At 41.6% G+C, this 18,466-nt stretch overlaps 1 protein-coding gene across 3 annotated transcripts in view; it reads left to right on the top strand.

The window, feature by feature from the left end:
* The window catches only part of LOC121281066 (solute carrier family 22 member 5-like), a 117,671-nt gene that overhangs the window by 84,367 nt on the left and 14,838 nt on the right, over nucleotides 1–18,466 (top strand). For 2 of the 3 annotated variants that reach the window (XM_041193692.1, XM_041193691.1), the window contains exons 6-8: nucleotides 2,137–2,237; nucleotides 11,177–11,391; nucleotides 14,358–14,540. In XM_041193692.1, the coding sequence (XP_041049626.1) occupies nucleotides 2,137–2,237; nucleotides 11,177–11,391; nucleotides 14,358–14,540 (499 nt within the window). The remainder of the gene's footprint in view (nucleotides 1–2,136; nucleotides 2,238–11,176; nucleotides 11,392–14,357; nucleotides 14,541–18,466) is intronic. The other variant, XM_041193693.1, reaches the window with a different exon arrangement.

Raw genomic sequence — 18,466 nt, forward strand, 5'->3', positions numbered from 1 at the left:
CACAGTTGTCAGGGACTTTCCTCTCACTTTGTAATACATTGCTTTCATACTTCCATACAAATTTTCTAGTGGAGATTTATATTAATCTAATACTATAATTATGGTTTTATGGTTTAAATTTAAAGGAGCAAAATTTTAACCTCGGTGGGCGGGCACACACCCGACCCGCTCGAGCGTAAAATGATGTGCGTTGACATTGGGCGTGCATCCCGATGTCAACGCGCAGTCGCACGATATTTTAGTCTACGGGCATGTGCCAGAGTCGGCAGCCCTCCCGCCAACAATTAAAATGCCTATTAAGGCCATTAACAAGGTAGTTAAAATAAATTTTTCACTGCCTATCCAACCTTACAGCTGGTGGGCAGGTGAAAAGGCCAAGCGGCCTTTGCACTTTTTAGAAAACCTCATCCATGGGTGGGATGAGGTTTCCCAAAGCAAATAAAAATAAAATTAAAATGTTTAAATTTAATTAATAACATGTCCCTGCTGAGGTGACCAAGTCACATGAGGAGGATATGTTTTATTGCATTTTTCATTTCTTTATTTATTTTAAAACTCTTCACCTCCCAGAGGCAACTCTGTGCCTCAGGGAGATTATCAAGCACGCACTCGCCCTGCTCACCCTCCTCTCCCTGCACACTTAGGCAGCGCTGAGCGCTGCTGCCCACATTTTATGCTGGGCGGGTCTTAATTGGCCGTCCAGCATGAAATCGCCTTCCGGCCTCGATCGCGGGTGGCGGTCAGCTTCCCGACCACCTCCATCGAGCTCGCCCGTAAAGGGCTAAATTCTGCTCAAAGATGCATTTTTTCAATCAATTTCACAAAATCTTCCTTCCAAATAATTTCTCCCAGCGGTACAGAAACTATTTCTAATCCCCATTATAATCCTAAGATTAGCTAAATGACCCACAGTGTGGGGAACTGAACCTGAGACATTTCTCATTTTTATGGCTCAATACTTCATCCAATGGTACATTTATTTATGTGGATATTAGGATAGCTAATTTATTGCCTAAAAAAAAGAAGCAAATTTGGCCTCATGTTTAACACTATCATTTACATCATATTGATAAAGAAAGTGTATTGTGGCGATTTTCTGTCTGATGCCTAGAACAGTCCACAACAAACACAGTGCTACCAAGTTGCTGCCACTGCAAACAGCAACTTCAATATACTTCTTGCCACGTTAATTTACAATATGTTCCCTCCCCCATGTTTATAAAAACTAGGATTTAAAAATATATATATGCTAATGTTATTGTGGTGCTGATCACACCAATACATTCTTATCACTACAGTTATAAAGTTAGAAAGGATATCACCATGACAACAGAGAACTTTAAACAAATGTAAAAAGTGTCCAAAACATTCCTATTTTTCTCAAACCAGTTAAGATCAATTTATTGTTCTCAAACTACACAAAATGTTAATACTTCCCACCCTCTTCCCTCTACATATTCAGCTCTGAAGGAAATTGGATGAAGACCTATAATACATAACTTGATTACAATTTCTATTACCCACAAAAATATTTTACCTACTCAAGCATATACTAGAGTGATATAGTATAAATAAGAATTAAGCCAGTATCTTGAACTTTGACATGTCACTGCATCAATAAAATGGAGGTTTTATCATGTATATTTATACTGAGCCCCACTTTTCTTACCTCCAGGTGGTGCAGGGGCAACACAGTAGGTGACAAAGGGAGGGGAAAGAAAGCAGTCACAATAATGGAAGTATATAATGTTCATTTTCAATTAGTTAGCACTGATTCTGATGGCAGAAGTTATGGAATTCACACTTTGTCAAAGTTCAGATTTCATATCTGTCCAGAGTCTATTTTGAATTGAAATGCGGAATAAGAGAACATTCAGCTCATTGTATATTCCTCATGAATTGTAATTTTTCCCAGTCTGAGATATGACATTATCACACACAAGTGACACAGCATTTTCTAAAACATCTTTGCAATGTGCATGGCACTTTTCTATAAACCTCTGATCAATTAATTCACAGACTAATGATGTTTCTTTACAAATAGGTTTTCTGGATCATCCATGCCGAAAACAAACTAATAATAACAGATACTATCGATATTTTCTAATAATATTGAATCTTCTGTTTTTCTTCCAGCTCGATGATATAAAGGATAAAAATGTAAAATCTTTTACAATTACTCGCTTGGTAAAAAACAGTAATATTCGGGGCATCACTATTATAAACCTTATAGTGTGGTAAGTAATAGAGCTAAGAAAAGCCATGAAATATGTTTCTCAAGGAAATATGAGCTTCTTATCCATTGTCTTAAGGATGTTATTACAGTTATACCGCACAGCTGGTTTGCAGTATCCGCCTATTTTCCACAAACCAGATCAAATTGGTGGGAAATCTGTGGCAATGAGATTATTGACGATGATCACCTGAAGTAGCACTATTGATTACCTTGATCCCCAGCACCAATCCAAAGCCAAAATATGCTGTGAAACCCAAAATCAAACATTGCAGTGATGATAGCAAAGGCCTAAGGAGCTTTGACAGGGTGCTTTGCTCAGAAACTGACCAACTCACGTGTACACAGGTCAGTTTTATTTGAAGACAACAGCCCAATGCTGTCTTACTGCAACTTATAAAATAGAAGATAGTGTGAAAGAGAAAGAAAGAATATAAAACGCAGAAGGAGACCATTTGTCCCATTCTGCCTGTGCTGGCCCTTTGTAAGAGCTATTCAGTTAGCCTCACTTCATCTCCTCTTCTCTCATAGCCCAGTACATTTTTCTGTTTCACATATTTATCCTGTTCCTTTTTGAAAATTATTATTGAATCGTCTTCCACCAGCCTTTCTGACAGTGCATTCCAGATTATAACTTGCTGTGGAAAAAAATGTTTTCACCTCTCCTCTTGAACATTTCTATCAAATCCCCCCTTAACCTTATCTGCTATAGAAGAACAATTCAGCTTTTCCAGTCTCTCCACGTAACTGAAGTTCCTCATCCCTCGTACTATTTTTCTAAATCTCCTCTGCGCCCTCACTAAGACTTTAACATCCTTCTTAAAATGTAGTGTCCAGGATTGGCCATAATAATCCAGCTGTGGCCTAAGCAGTGTTTGATAGTATAGCATGACTTCCATGCTTTTGTATTCCATGCCTCTATTTGTAAAGCCAAAGATCCCGTATGCTTTCTCGACAGCCTTCTCAACTTATCTGCTAACTTTAAACATTTATGTTACTATGCCCCAGGTTACTCTGTTCCTGCACCTCCTTTAAAATTGTATCATTTAGTTCATATTTGCCTCCCCTCTTTCTTCCTACTAGTGTTCCCAGAGACTTTATGTGTTCATCTGAGATTGAAGATGAGCCCTTGGTATAATGTCTCAACTGAAAGACAGTGCAGCACTCCTTCAGTACAGCACTGAAGAGCTAGCCTAGATTATGTGTTCACATCTCTGGAGGTGGGCTTGCACTCATAACCTTCTGACACATGTGAGACTGCTACATCTTAGCCAAAGCAGACACCAAAAGAGTTAAACAACTCATGCAAGTTGTGTGTTTTTGGATTTTAAACATCTTTATCCCTTTACCTAAGTTAATTAGCATAAATAGCTTTAGTCTTTTCATATTTTGCAGTTACCGATCATATTTTAATCTGTTTCAATTCACCATTATTGATCTGTTTTATCAGATGACAATGGGGATTTCAATATTTAGAAGTTTACAATAATAACATGCCTATAGGGTCTAACTGACTTCATTTGGGTGAAAGTGCCAGCTCTGATTTTGAAGAAGGTCAGGCTGAATGCCTTGGTATATCTTAAGTAAGTTTGTTCAAATGCTTAATTTCTTTCATTCTTCCACAGAATAATCCAGCATTAGCTGGCACACAAATAAATTGACAATATGGTGAAGATTTCACCAAACTCCAAACAAACATGAACTCCAAGGAAGTGTTGCATAAATGGAGGACTCAAAGGAGCTGTTAGCTTTTTCCCTGCAAGTGCGCAGAATGTACTCTGGATGAAGGACTTCAATGTCCATCACAAAAAGTGGCTTGGTAGCACCACTACTGACCAAGCTGGCCAAGTTCCAAAGGACATAGCTACTTGACTGGGCCTACAGCAGGTAGTGAGGCAACAGACAAGAGGGAAAAACCTACTGTACCTCATCCTCAGAAAACTGCCTGTTACACATTCATCTATCCATAACAGTATTGATGGCCACACACAATCCTGTGGAGACAAAGTCCCATCTTCACACGAAGGATACCCTCCATCATGTTCTGTGGTACCATCACCATACTAAATGGGATAGATTCAGAACAGACCATAAGACGCAGGAGCAAAAGTAGGCCATTCGGCCCATCGAGTCTGCTCCACCATTCAATGATATCATGGCTGATCTGATAATCCTCAACTCCACTTTCCTGCCTTTTCCCCATAACCCTTGATTCACTTACTGATTAAAAATCTGTCTGTCTCAGCCTTGAATATATTTAACGACCCAGCCTCTACAGCCCTCTGCGGTAAAGAATTCCACAGATTCACTACCCTCTGAGAGAAGGATTTCCTCCTCATCTCTGTTTTAAAAGGGCACCCCCTTACTGTGAGACTATGCTCTCTGTTCCTAGACTCTCTCACAAGTGGAAACAACCTCTCAGCATCTACCCTGTCAAGCCCCCTAAGAATCTTATATGTTTCAATAAGGTCGCCTCTCATTCTTCTAAACTCCAATGAGTACAGGCCCAACCGACTCAACCTCTCCTCATAAGAAAATCCCTCCATCCATGGGATCAACCTAGTGAACCTTCTCTGGACTGCCTCCAATGCCAGTATATCTTTCCTTAGATAAGGGGACCAAAACTGTTCACAGTATTCTAGATGTGGTCTAACTAGTGCCTTGTATAGTTTTAGCAAGACTTCCCTATTTTTATACTCCATTCACTTTGAAATAAAGGATAACATTCCACTTGCCTTCCCTATTACCTGCTGAACTTGTAGGCTAGCTTTTTGGGATTCATGCATGGGGACCACCAAATCCCTCTGTGCTGCAGCTTTCTTCAGTCTTTCTCTATTTAAATAATATTCAGCTCCTCTATTCTTCCTGCCAAAGTGCATAACCTCACACTTTCCCACATTATATTCCATCTGCCACATTTTTGCCCACTCATTTAACCTGTCTATATCCCTCTGTAGACTCTTTGTGTCATCCTCACCACTTGCCTTCCCAAGTATTTTTGTGTTATCCGCAAACTTGGCGATAGTACATTAATTTCCCTCATCCAAGTCATTAATATATATTGAAACTAATTGTGACCCCAGTGCTGATCTCTGTGGCACTTCACTAGTTACAGGTTGCCATCCTGAAAACGCCCTGCATATCCCAACTCTCTGTCACCTATCAGTTAGCCAGTCCTCTATCCATGTTAACATACTACCCCCAACACCATGGGCTCTTATCTTATTTGGTAGCCTCATGTGTGGTACCTTATCAAGAACCTTTTGGAAATCCAAATATATTACATCTACTGGTTCCCCTTTATCTATCCTGGTTGTTACCTCCTCAAAGAATTCTAATAAATTTGTCAGGCATGATTTCCCCTTCATGAAGCCATGCTGACTCTGCTTGATTAGATTATGCATTTCTAAATGCTCTGCTATTACATCCTTTATAATAGACTCCAACATTTTCCCAATGACAGGTGTTAAGCTAACTGGCCTATAGCTACCTGTTTTTTGTCTCCCTCCCTTTTTGAATAAGGATGTTACATTGGCAGTTTTCCAATCCTCTGGGTCTTTTCCAGAATCTAAGGACTCTTGGAAGATTACTACCAGTGCATCCATAATCTCTGCAGCTTTTTCCTTTAATATCCTAGGATGTAACCCATCAGGTCCAGGTGACTTATTGGCCTTTAGCCCCATTAGTTACCTTAGTACTTTTCTCTACTGATAGTTATTGTATTTATTTCCTCCCCCTCTTTTGCCCCGTGACTATTTAGTATTTTTGGTATGCTATTAGTGTCATCTACCGTGAAGACTGATGCAAAGTATTTATTCAACTCCTCTGCCATTTCTATTATTTCCCCAGCCTCATTCTCAAAGGGGCCTATATTGACTTTGGCCTCTCTCTTCTTTTTTATATATTTAAAGAAGCTTTTACTGTCCGTTTTTTATATTACTTGCTAGTTTACCCTCAAAGTTTATTTTCTACCTCTTCATTTTTTTTTGATCATTTTCTGTCGGTTTTTAAAACTTTCCCAATCCTCTGGTTTATCACTAATCTTTGCCACATTGTATGTTTTTTCTTTCACTTTGATACTATCCTTAACTTCCTTGGTTAACTATAGTTGGTTTATCCCCTTTCTACAATCCTTCTTCCTCACTGGGATATATCTTTGTTGTAAGTCATGAACTATTTTCTTAAATGTCTGCCATTGTTCATCAACTGTCTTTCCTTCTAAACTCCTTCCCTAGTCCATTACAGCCAACAATGCCCTCATTTCTTTATAATTACCCTTATTTAACAGATCCTACAGCTCAAAACTGGGAATCCATGAGGTGCTGTGAACCATCAGCAGCAGCAGAATTGTATTCAACCACAATCTGTAACCTCATGTAATCTGGCATATCCTTCACTCTACCATTCCCATCAAGCTATGGGCTCAACCAGCTTTAATAAGTGGTGCAGGAGAGCATGCCAGGAGCAGCACCAAGCAAACTTAAAAATGAGGTGCTAACCTGATGAAGCTACAACACAGGAATACATGCACGATAAACAGCGGAAGCAGCATTCAATACAGCTAAACAATCTCACAACCAACAGATCAGTTCAAAGCTCAGCAATCCTGCACATCCAGTCATGAATGATGATGGTCAATTAAACAACTAAGCAGAGGAAGAGGCTCCACGAACATTCTCATCCTCAATGATAGGGGAGCCCAGCATGTCAATGCAAAAGACAAGGTTGAAGCATTTACAAACGTTTTCAGCCAGAAGGGCCAGGTGGATGATCCATTCTGGGCCCTTTCTGAGGTTGAAGGTGGGAGTTACAGACTCTGGGATCTGCAATCCTTCAAGGAAGCCAGGAATGGCATGGCAGCTGCCTGGAAAGTGAGCTGACACTGGCACTTAATACTAATTACCTCACCCCCAGTATTGCAGATCAATGTTGAAGGAAATTCAACAATTTGACCAGGACTAGCAAAGTAATACATGCGTCATGCTCTTCATTTCTTGTCTGGTAACCACCTGGAGGAAGGTGGGGAACTGGAGCTTTTCTCCCTCTGAGTAGCTTATGTAGATGATGATGAAGAGCAGGTGTATGGTAACCAACTCAATTCAGTAATAATACTGAAGACTTGTGTACCAGAGCTAGCTGTGCCCCTAGCCAAGCTGTGCCAGTCCAGCTACAACACAGGCATCTACCCAGCAAGGTGCAAATTTACCCATCTAGGCCCTGTCCACAAAAAGCAGGACAAATCCAACCTGGCTAATTACTGCCACATCAGTCTACTCAATCATCAGCAAAATGATTGATGGGGTCGTCGGCAGTGCTATCAAGCAGCATTTACTCAGCAGTAACCTGCTCACTGACACTCAGTTTGGGTTCTGTCAGGGTCACTCAGCTCCTGACCTCATTACAGCCTTGGTCTAAACATGGACAAAAGAGCTGATCTCCAGAGGTGAGGTGAGAGTGACCATCCTTGACATCAAGGCAGCATATGATCGAGTGTGGCATCAAGGTGCCCTAGCAAAACTGAAGTCAATGGGAATCAGGGGGAAAGCTCGCCGCTATTTGGAGCCATAGCTAGCACAAAGGAAGATGGTTGTGGTTGCTGGAGTTCAATCATCTCAGTCCCAGGACATTACTGCTGGAGTTCCTCAGGGTAGTGTCCCTGGCCCAAGCATTTTGAGCTGTTTATTCAATGACCTTCCCTCCATCATGAGGTCAGAAATGACGATGTTCATTGATGATTTCACAATGGTCATGACTCCTCAGATACTGAAGCAGTGCATGTCCATATGCAGCAAGACCTGGACAACATTCAGGCTTGGGCTATTAGGCAGCAAGTAAGGTTCTTGCTACACAAGTGCCAGGCAATGACCATCTCCAAAAGAGAAAATCTAGTCAACTTGCCTTGACATTCAATGGCATTACCATTGCTGAATTCCCCCACTATCAACATCCTGGAGGTTACCATTGACCAGAAACTGAACTGGACCTGCCATATAAACACTGTGGCTACTAGAGCAGGTGAGAGGATGGGAATTCTGTGACAAGTAACTCACCTCCTGACTCCTCAAAGCCTGTCCAACATCTACAAGGCGCAAGTCAGAAATGCAATGGAATACTGTCAAGTTGCCCAGATGAATGCAGCTCCAACAACACTCAAGAAGCTTGACACCATCCAGGACAAAGCAACTCACTTGATTGGCACTCCATCCACCACATAAAATATTCATTTCCTCCACCACCAGCACACAGTGGCAGCAGTGTGTACCATCTACAGTATGTTCTGCAGCAACTCACCAGGGCTTCTTTGACAATATTTTGAAACCCACAACCTGTACCAACTCAAAGGACTAGAGCAGCAAATGCATGGGAACACCACCACCTGCAAGTTCCTCTCCAAGCCATACACCATCCTGATTTGTAACTATATTGCTGGTCCTTCACTAACACTGGGTCAAAATCCTGGAACTCGCTTCCTAAAAGCACTGTGGGGGTGCCTACACCATGTAGACTGTAAAGGTTTAAGAAGGTGCTTCACCACCACCTTCTCAAGGGCAATTAGGGATGGGCAATAAATTCTGGCTTAGCCAGCAATAGCCACACCCCATGAAAAAATAAAAATAAACCCAGACCACACTTTCACCTGGTTCATCCCACCACATCTATCTCTGCCCCAACATCCTCACCCCATAGATAGCCACCCGCATTATTTGCACCATCCCTCCCAGACACCAAGTCAGGGAATTCCATCAGACAGAATTGGTTAGTGATGGTTTGGATATGACACCAAGTGACTCATGGAGCTTGGGGGAACTGAAGGAATAGTAAGTGGGTGAAAACGTGTCCTCATTCCAGCAGAAGCTGCAAAGAAAGATGTCTCCAACTTTAGAGTTGTAGGACTCAAAACACATTGACACCTATCTGAAAAGAAAGGTGTTTGTGCAGGCTCTGAGGACAATCATCCAACATGTACAGCAATTGGCAGGTATAAATCTCAAGTCTACAGCTGCAATTTCCATATCTTGTTCTTGGCCCTTCTTTGCCTCCTTTGGTTAACATTTTTTTCTGAAATGCTTGACATGAATTGTTCGTATTACTAAAAGCTGATTTGTCAAAACAGTATCATTTGTGTGCCACATGATAATTTACCACTGATGGCATTTAAGATCAGAATACGTTGCAATAATTAAATAATCAACTTAACAAATCAGAATTGAGCACCTTGAGCTGGAAATGTTTCGCCTCATAATGTCAACATTATCATAGACCATTACTACATGCATTGTTAACTCATTCACCTATGGCACATGAATACATGTAGGCCTGCTTTTATGCTCAGTTGTGACACATAATATGTATTTTTATTTTAATATTTAACATATGCACAAAATCATCCTAGATTACACAATGTACAACCAAATGCTGCAAAATACACTAAAAATTCAGAAATTAAAATTTCCTGATTTGGGTTGTTCCCACCCTGCAGCTAGAAAATCCATTTTGTACCATTAGTTCTCATCACCCCCTACCTCCTTCAAAAGTTTCTAGATCCACTACTACAAAAATTGTGGATTTCATGTTTTTTTCCTCTAAGTCAACTGATGGAATATTCAGTTTGCTACAGTTTTAGCCATGCAGGTTAGGGTCCCAATGTAGTCTCATTTTAATTACTTTCTGTATGTCATATGTAAAACTTTTGGAATTCAGTTTTCACAGATAAATGCAAAATGGGATCTCAACACAAATAAGAATCCGGAAATAACCTAGCAGCAATATTGGTCCTAAGCGTTTATTCAGGGCTGCATTTCCACCATACAGTGCTTTATTAAATGGCCCGCATCTTAGGGGCTAAGTCCAGATCTATAAAATGTTTTGTAAATTCACATGCATATTGCACTGTCTTTGTTTTCAGTTTATCTTTAATCCCATTCGCACTTATCCCTTTGCACCTCATGACAATACCCAGTATGGGACCCAAAAGAAAAGTAGACAAATCAATTGCTTCATTACATTGCTCTGATCCAGCCATATGTTACTATATCCTAGTTGGCCTTTGAAGCTGGAATCTCACTGTCATTGAAACGTAAATGGCAAGATCAGAATTGGCTTTGGGGCATTTCTGAGTCTGACAGTATGTATGAGTATATTTTCTATAGAAATAACTATGAACCCCAGAGATTTCAGGTGCCCTCTTATTTCAGCTCTCCAGGTTTTATTCATTTGCTTTCAGTGTAGCCCTCAATAACTCCTTTTTGCATGTAATCCCCAGCAAGGCAACCGGCATTCAATATGTAAAAAGCGCTATAGTTATGAAAATGTTTGTCCATCCTTTTCTCATCTGGAGAGGCAGAGGAACTGCCCATTGTGTTATGATGGCAATGTAAAATGAGGCAATCATGCATTCAAGCACAATTTATTTAATTCAACTTATTAGTACAGTTAGAGTTTGCATACACAGTAGATCAGAGAATACCACTTTATAAAAGCAAATGGTGGCTTTGGCAGAGAGAACCACCACCAACTCAAATTATTGTGTGCTGCACTTATAAGCCATGGCATGGATGTAAATGAATGTACGCTACGATTGCATAATGTTTCCATTTTATTAATATTCAATTTAATGGAATCTTTCACAGCTGTTAAGTTAGAACAAACAATTTGGTCACCAACATAAGAAGATAACACCATAGTGACTCATTTTTATCTTAACCATCTGTAAGAATGCATTGTACATTTTCTGAATTAATTGTGCTACTGTAGTAAGAAATTTTCTACTAATATTAGCGGATGAAACAATGTCACAGTAGCAACATGTATGACTGGTCTGCAATTTCTATTGGATGACACTAACATAAATAAGTGAAAGAGAAAATCCAGCAAATCAAAACTGGAGAAAGTGGGAAGCAATTCTTAAGAACAGATTTACAAGAATTTACAATTTTATTGCAGGATGATTTTAGCAGTTGGATACTATGGTCTATCTTTGAACACACCCAATCTCGCTGGTGATGACTATTTGAACTGTTTCTTCGCTGGTGCCATCGAGATTCCGGCTAACATAGCAGCTTGGCTTTTACTTCGAAGGCTTTCCCGCAAGTTCAGCCTCTCAGGCTCACTTTTTTTTGGTGGAATTGTACTGTTCTTCATCCAGTTCATACCTCCAAGTAAATGTTTACAGTGCATCTGGAATTATCCTAGCCTGGCATTTGTTAACATTTTAAAGCAGCGTTTCATGATAAATTGAAATAGATAGGTGATGAAATCCCACCAAAGGTTTTACCCTGCAGGCATTCTGTGGCACGTTTGCAAAACAATGAAGAATCCCTCCACTCTTTCTCACCCATCATAACTTCACTGTTCATAGCAGTATTGTAAGAATGAGCTACAGGGCCAAATTTTCAGTCCTTTGACCTAGCAGAAACATAATGGTAGTATCTCAAAAATGGTGGGCAACGGCCTGCCCACATCATTATGCGCACCAGGGCCAACCATTTGGCACCAACAGCAGTCAAATATTGGGCCTATTTAAAATGGAAATTGGGATCCTAACATATCAATGGACTCCAAATGCCATTCTTGGTTTGAACTGGCTAGAGTGTGCCTCTTTCATACTCTGACCATTATCTTCAAGAGGCTTGGCTAAAGAGGATCCATGTGAAGCAGCTGACACTCACTTTGTGCTTGTGTAACATGCTTTTAGAATATGGGCTGGGATTTTTTGGCCCCGCCCGTGACGTGTCTCCCCCCAGCGGATGCAGCAAGCCTTTTAAATCTTCATTCAGTTCGGCAGGACTGTAATATCAAGTCAAGAGGAAGGGGCCATAAAAGGTCATGGTGTTTATTATGTTGTGCATTTTATCTCTCCTGTGTGAATTTAGTGATGTATCCACAACTCCCCCAATGCTACCTGTGCTATTGGCTCACACCAGTAAATAGATGCAGCATCTGTTTTCTTGGAAGAATTGAGCGCCAAGCACAAAGTGCTCTGACTTCACTGAGTTTAAGAGGAACAATGCTTAAGTACAGGCACTACCATAAAAGGTATAATGCATTCGGTAGAATTCTACTGCCTGGAAGCCTTGCCTGTCAATTTATACATGGCCACAAACAACTTGACCAGACAGTTTTGCTTCCTGGCCTTCAGTTCATTCTCCCTATGTATTGCCCCCTTCAAAATCACAATTATTATCCTTTTTTTTTCAAAACTCACCTAGAAGCTCTCTGCCCTTGGAAATTACCACCTAATCTTCAACTGCTCTTTTCCTCATCAAATACTTTGAATGTATTCTGGCCTCCAGGATTTGTGACCATCTCTCTGCAACTCTGTTTGAATCCATCTAGTCAGGTTGTTATCTCTGCTACAGCATCAAAATTACCCTAAGCAAAGTCACATTCAACATTCACTGTGAGTGCAACCACGGTGCATTATTCTTCCTTATCCTCCTCAGCCTTTGTGCAGTCTTTAACACAGCCAAACATACCATTATCCATCAACGTCTTTCATATGTTGTTGAGCTTCAAGGAACTTCCTTTACTAATCTGATCATAGCCTGAATACTTCCACCATTGGATTCCCTTTCCACCTCACAGCATGATCTTGAGAGATACCAAGGTTTCATCCACCTCACTGCCTCATGGTTGACATAATCCACAAACATGGGGTCAGCTTTCATATCTATACAAATGACACTAGCCTTAACCCTGCCACTGGCTATTACACTGTCAGACTCTTTATTAAATAACCAATCTTGGATGAGTCACAAGTTCTCCAAGTAATTATTAGGAAGATCAAAGTAATCATTTTCCACCTTTATCACATTTCCATACTCTCAGTGCTGACTCCACCCTCTTTCTTGGTCATTGCCTCAGGTTGAACCTTTGATTTCTTAAGATCTAGAGCTGGGATTCTGAACACATGTTTCTCCATCATAAGGACCAGTTATTTCATTGTATGTGTATGACATTGTCCATCTCTGCCCCTACCTCAGCCCTTCTGCCACTGAAACCCTCATTTGTGTGCTTGTCACTGGCAGACTTAAATACTTCACTTTGTCCTGAGTAGCTTCCTATCTTGTAATGTCCATAAACTTTAGTTCATCCAAATTTTTTTTGCCTGTATCCTTTATCAAAACAAGCCACTCAATCACCCTTGTCCTTGCTGATTGGCTCCTAGCCCTCAATATCTCAAAGTTAAAACTCTCATCTTTGTGATTAAATCCTTCTTTCATCTCACCATTCCCTCACTTTGTAACCTTCTCCAGTTATACAACCTCCCATTCGCAGTTCCCACACCTCTGTTCATTTGGCCACAGCCTCTTATGCACCACTCCACCTCTTCAGTCCATCATTGGCAGCTGCACCTTCAGCCACCTAGGCCCGCATTCTGGAATTTGGTCCCTAAACCCTGCTGCTTCTCCACTTGACCTTTCATCCTTTAGGACCTTGCTTAAAACTCACTTGTTTGACAACTTTTTTTCTCTAATCTCTCTCTTATCAGATTGGTGTCTATTTTTTGATGTGTCTCTGTGAAGCATCTTGAGATTTTTTTTTCTCTCTTTCCAAGATGCTATATAAATTTATGTTGTGGTGGTTATAGCTGTTGTTGAAACCTGGTCAGAATGGGTGAGGTGTCTTTATTCAACATGCTTCACTTCCACCAGACAAGTAATTATAATGCCAACATTAAGGGACCTGTTTTGTGAAATTCACTTTCAAAGAATCTTAGAATGGCTGCAGGACAGAAGGAGGCCAATTAGCTCATAAAGCCTGAGCTTGCTCTCTGCAACAGCGATTGTATTCGTCCCAGTCCATGAGCCTTTTTCCATAACCCTGCAATTTTTTTACTCTCAGGTGCTTATCCAATTCTCTTTTGAAAGCCAGTGCATAAACTTTGCCATTAGCAACATATATCGGAAATTGTAGGTGCTTGCTTTTCCATTCATTAATTTTAGTGGATGGGGAGCACTAGCACAAATTTCCAATATGTATTCCTAATTGGTGAGGCTCCACACTGGAAGCATGTATTTGAAAAACCAGCCCGTGTGTCAAGTGTTTGACCAGACTATACAGACAGGCATTTGTAAATCAATGTAACTTTCACCAAGTTTACTGTTGCGTATGGTTTTTCTAGATCTTTCAATTCTTGCTACAGTGCTGGTGATGGTTGGAAAATTAGCAAACACATGTGCCTTTGCCATCATTTATGCCTATACTGCTGAACTCTACCCAACCGTGGTAAGGAATACAGGTGTCGGAGTGAGTTTGATGGCCTCCAGGCTGGGCAGCATCATCTCATCTTACGTTTTTTTCCTTGGTAAGGTAACAGTTTAAATTCTATGTTTAGGTAGAATATAAGGAATTTTTGGCACTATTCTGATAGCCACATTGTGAATGCCACAGGACATTCCCAAATTATTGGCATATGCTTTGCGCCATCAGTTCTGGCACTCTTTCATATGATCATCAGGTTCAATTGAATGCACCTTTCTTTTATCTATTCTGAATTCTTATGCAGACCTAGATTTCTCGGACTTTAGAGTTCAATAACTTTATCTATGTTAGTTGTGGCCCAGTAGCAGTTCTCTCACTTTTCAGTCTGAAGGTTATAGTTCATAGTCCCACTCCAGATGCTTGTGCCGGGTATTTAAAGGCAGCGCCAGCCCTATTCACTAGCTAAAAAGGCAACCCTACCTTGGCCAATCACGGAAGCTCCAACAGAATTTAACGTTAATTAAGCAGTTATTTGCCTCCAGTCATGCTTCTGCCCCTGTAAGGTAAGATGTCCCACCTCAAAGAACTATAAGCTAATTGGATGGCCGGCAGCACTTCAGTACCAGCAGCACCACCGGGAGTGATGGCCACTACTGCAACTGCAGCAGTCCTGGACCAGCCACAATGGGAGAAGGTCCCAAAGTGCAAGTGGACTTGGGGCTCACCGGGACCAGTCAGGTAGGGCCCAGCTAGAGGGGGGGATGTGGATCACAAGGACAAGGGATGGCTTTTCAGTGGGGAAGGCCCTTGCTGCTGGGAGGGCCCTCCATGGGCCACAGGTGCCTGGCGGTGGTTTCCCCAGTTGGTCAAGCACCCATCCACCTGCTGGTAAGGTATCAGTGGCCGAAGGGAGAAGCCTTTCGGTGCCCCTTAATTGGCCACTTAAGGGTCTCAATTGGCCTAACTGAAACAAATTGATCTACTGGCCTACCCTGCCCCTGGTAAATTACAGCAGCAGGAAGGCAAGTGGAACCAGATCATCTGCTATGCCACCCAATTTATGATGGCCTCACCTCCCAGCATGCTTCCTGGCACCCCGTAAAAACTTGCCCTTGAGCACAAAATCTAGGCTAACTCACTAGTAGAGTAATGAAGAAGTGCTACACTGTCAGAGATGCTGTCTTTCAATTGAGACATTAAACTAATTCCCTCTCATCCCTCTCAAGTGGAAGTAAAAATCCAAATGGAACTATTACACAGAGCAGGAGATTTCTCCCGTTGCCAATAGATATCCTTCAACCAACATCATGAAAACAGATCATCTGATCATTATTCCATTGCTGACTGTAGGAATTTTCTGTGTGCAATTTAGCAGCCCACAGTGACAGCATTGCAAAATTACTTAACTGGCTGTAAAGTGCTTTGGGCCATTTGAGGTTATGAAAGGTTCTATATAAATCCTTCCATGACAACACTGTCACAATTGCTGCAGTTTTACAATAGTGTACAGTAACACTGGCTCTATATTTTCTGAAATTGTGTTTATATTATAGAGATCTTAATGTTTTAATCATGTTCACGCAACAGACAACTTGGCCTCGATTTTTATTGGCCCACCAGAAGCCTGATGGGCAGGGTTTCCACCTACTCACATGACCTCCATTAGCAGTCGTTGCAACAACAAGGGATGGGGGTAGGGACGGGTAATTAGCTAGGCAGGACAAATTCCTGGTGATCTGGCTGCTAAATGATTGTCTGCCGCTGGGAAGGAGAGAAATGCACAGTAGCTGTCGCAAAGAAAAGGCCACCACAGCTTAAAGAGCCAAAAGGCAAAGCAAGTGTTTTTGATGCAAAGACAAAGGCAAAAGCACATTAAGAAAAGGAGGACAAAAGGTGGATCAGAATCAGACATTGCAGATGTCTGAGAGGGGAAAGGTCTCAATATTCTAAAGTTTTGTACAGGTAGTGTTGTAAGGAGACAAATACTGCTTAGGATCAAAGAAAGGAAGCCTCAAAAGAGGGAATAAGGCCTTATGGAGAGAAGTTGTATGAAGAGCAATGGCACAGGCAGTCAGTGCACATTGGCTATTTCCTGAATGGGAATATCGCACAGAAAAAGCTTAACTGACCTCACAAGATTGGCTAAAGTAATTTAATGCATTTATATCCATGCAGATATTGAAACAGTCCACATGATTCTTGTCCACATGGTGTAAATGAAGGGAATGAGAAATAATTATATTAAATAATTATAAGTACCTCATCCCACTACACCCTTCCTACAGCAATATATCTCTTTCCCACCATTCATTATTCATTATCCCACTTTCTGAGACCAACAGCAGTTATCACAATTAATTATTGCAAGAATCTGGCTGATTTTTTAAACAAGTATACCTTCATGTTTTGATTAAAAAGAACTATACAATGATAGAAGTAATTTCAATTAATCAGGATGTCTGAACATTGTAATAACTCACAATACTCGAGGTAGAACACCTCATTTCCAAAACAAAAATAGAATTACCTGGAAAAACTCAGCAGGTCTGGCAGCATCGACGGAGAAGAAAAGAGTTGACGTTTCGAGTCCTCATGACCCTTCGACAGAACTTGCGTTTGAGTCCAAGAAAGAGTTGAAATATAAGCTGGTTTAAGGTGTGTATGTGGGGGGCGGAGAGATAGAGAGACAAAGAGGTGGAGGGGGGGGTGGGGGGGTGTGGTTGTAGGGACAAACAAGCAGTGATAGAAGCAGATCATCAAAAGATGTCAACGACAATAGTACAATAGAACACATAGGTGTTAAAATTAAAGTTGGTGATATTATCTAAACGAATGTGCTAATTAAGAATGGATGGTAGGGCACTCAAGGTATAGCTCTAGTGTTTTTTTTTTAAATTTTTTTTATATAATGGAAATAGGTGGGAAAAGGAAAATCTTTATAATTTATTGGAAAAAAAAAGGGAAGGGGGAAACAGAAAGGGGGTGGGGATGGGGGAGGGAGCTTACGACCTAAAGTTGTTGAATTCAATATTCAGTCCAGAAGGCTGTAAGGTCCCTAGTCGGAAGATGAGGTGTTGTTCCTTCAGTTTGCGTTGGGCTTGACTGGAACAATGCAGCAAGCCAAGGACAGACATGTGGGCAAGAGAGCAGGGTGGAGTGTTGAAATGGCAAGCGACAGGGAGGTTTGGGTCATTCTTGCGGACATACCGCAGGTGTTCTGCAAAGCGGGCGCCCAGTTTACGTTTGGTCTCTCCAATGTAGAGGAGACCACATTGGGAGCAACGGATGCAGTAGACTAAGTTGGGGGAAATGCAAGTGAAATGCTGCTTCACTTGAAAGGAGTGTTTGGGTCCTTGGACGGTGAGGAGAGAGGAAGTGAAGGGGCAGGTGTTGCATTTTTTGCGTGGGCATGGGGTGGTGCCATAGGAGGGGGTTGAGGAGTAGGGGGTGATGGAGGAGTGGACCAGGGTGTCCCGGAGGGAGCGATCCCTACGGAATGCCGATAAGGGGGGTGAAGGGAAGATGTGTTTGGTGGTGGCATCATGCTGGAGTTGGCGGAAATGGCGGAGGATGATCCTTTGAATGCGGAGGCTGGTGGGGTGATAAGTGAGGACAAGGGGGACCCTATCATGTTTCTGGGAGGGAGGAGAAGGCGTGAGGGCGGATGCGCGGGAGATGGGCCGGACACGGTTGAGGGCCCTGTCAACAACCGTGTGTGGAAAACCTCGGTTAAGGAGGAAGGAGGACATGTCAGAGGAACTGTTTTTGAATGTAGCATCATCGGAACAGATGCAACGGAGGTGAAGGAACTGAGAGAATGGGATGGAGTCCTTACAGGAAGCAGGGTGTGAGGAGCTGTAGTCGAGATAGCTGTGGGAGTCGGTGGGTTTGTAATGGATATTGGTGGACAGTCTATCACCAGAGATTGAGACAGAGAGGTCAAGGAAGGGAAGGGAAGTGTCAGAGATGGACCACGTGAAAATGATGGAGGGGTGGAGATTGGAAGCAAAATTAATAAATTTTTCCAAG

The sequence above is a fragment of the Carcharodon carcharias genome, chromosome 8, assembly GCF_017639515.1.
Source record: "Carcharodon carcharias isolate sCarCar2 chromosome 8, sCarCar2.pri, whole genome shotgun sequence".
In the NCBI taxonomy this organism is placed as follows: domain Eukaryota; kingdom Metazoa; phylum Chordata; class Chondrichthyes; order Lamniformes; family Lamnidae; genus Carcharodon; species Carcharodon carcharias.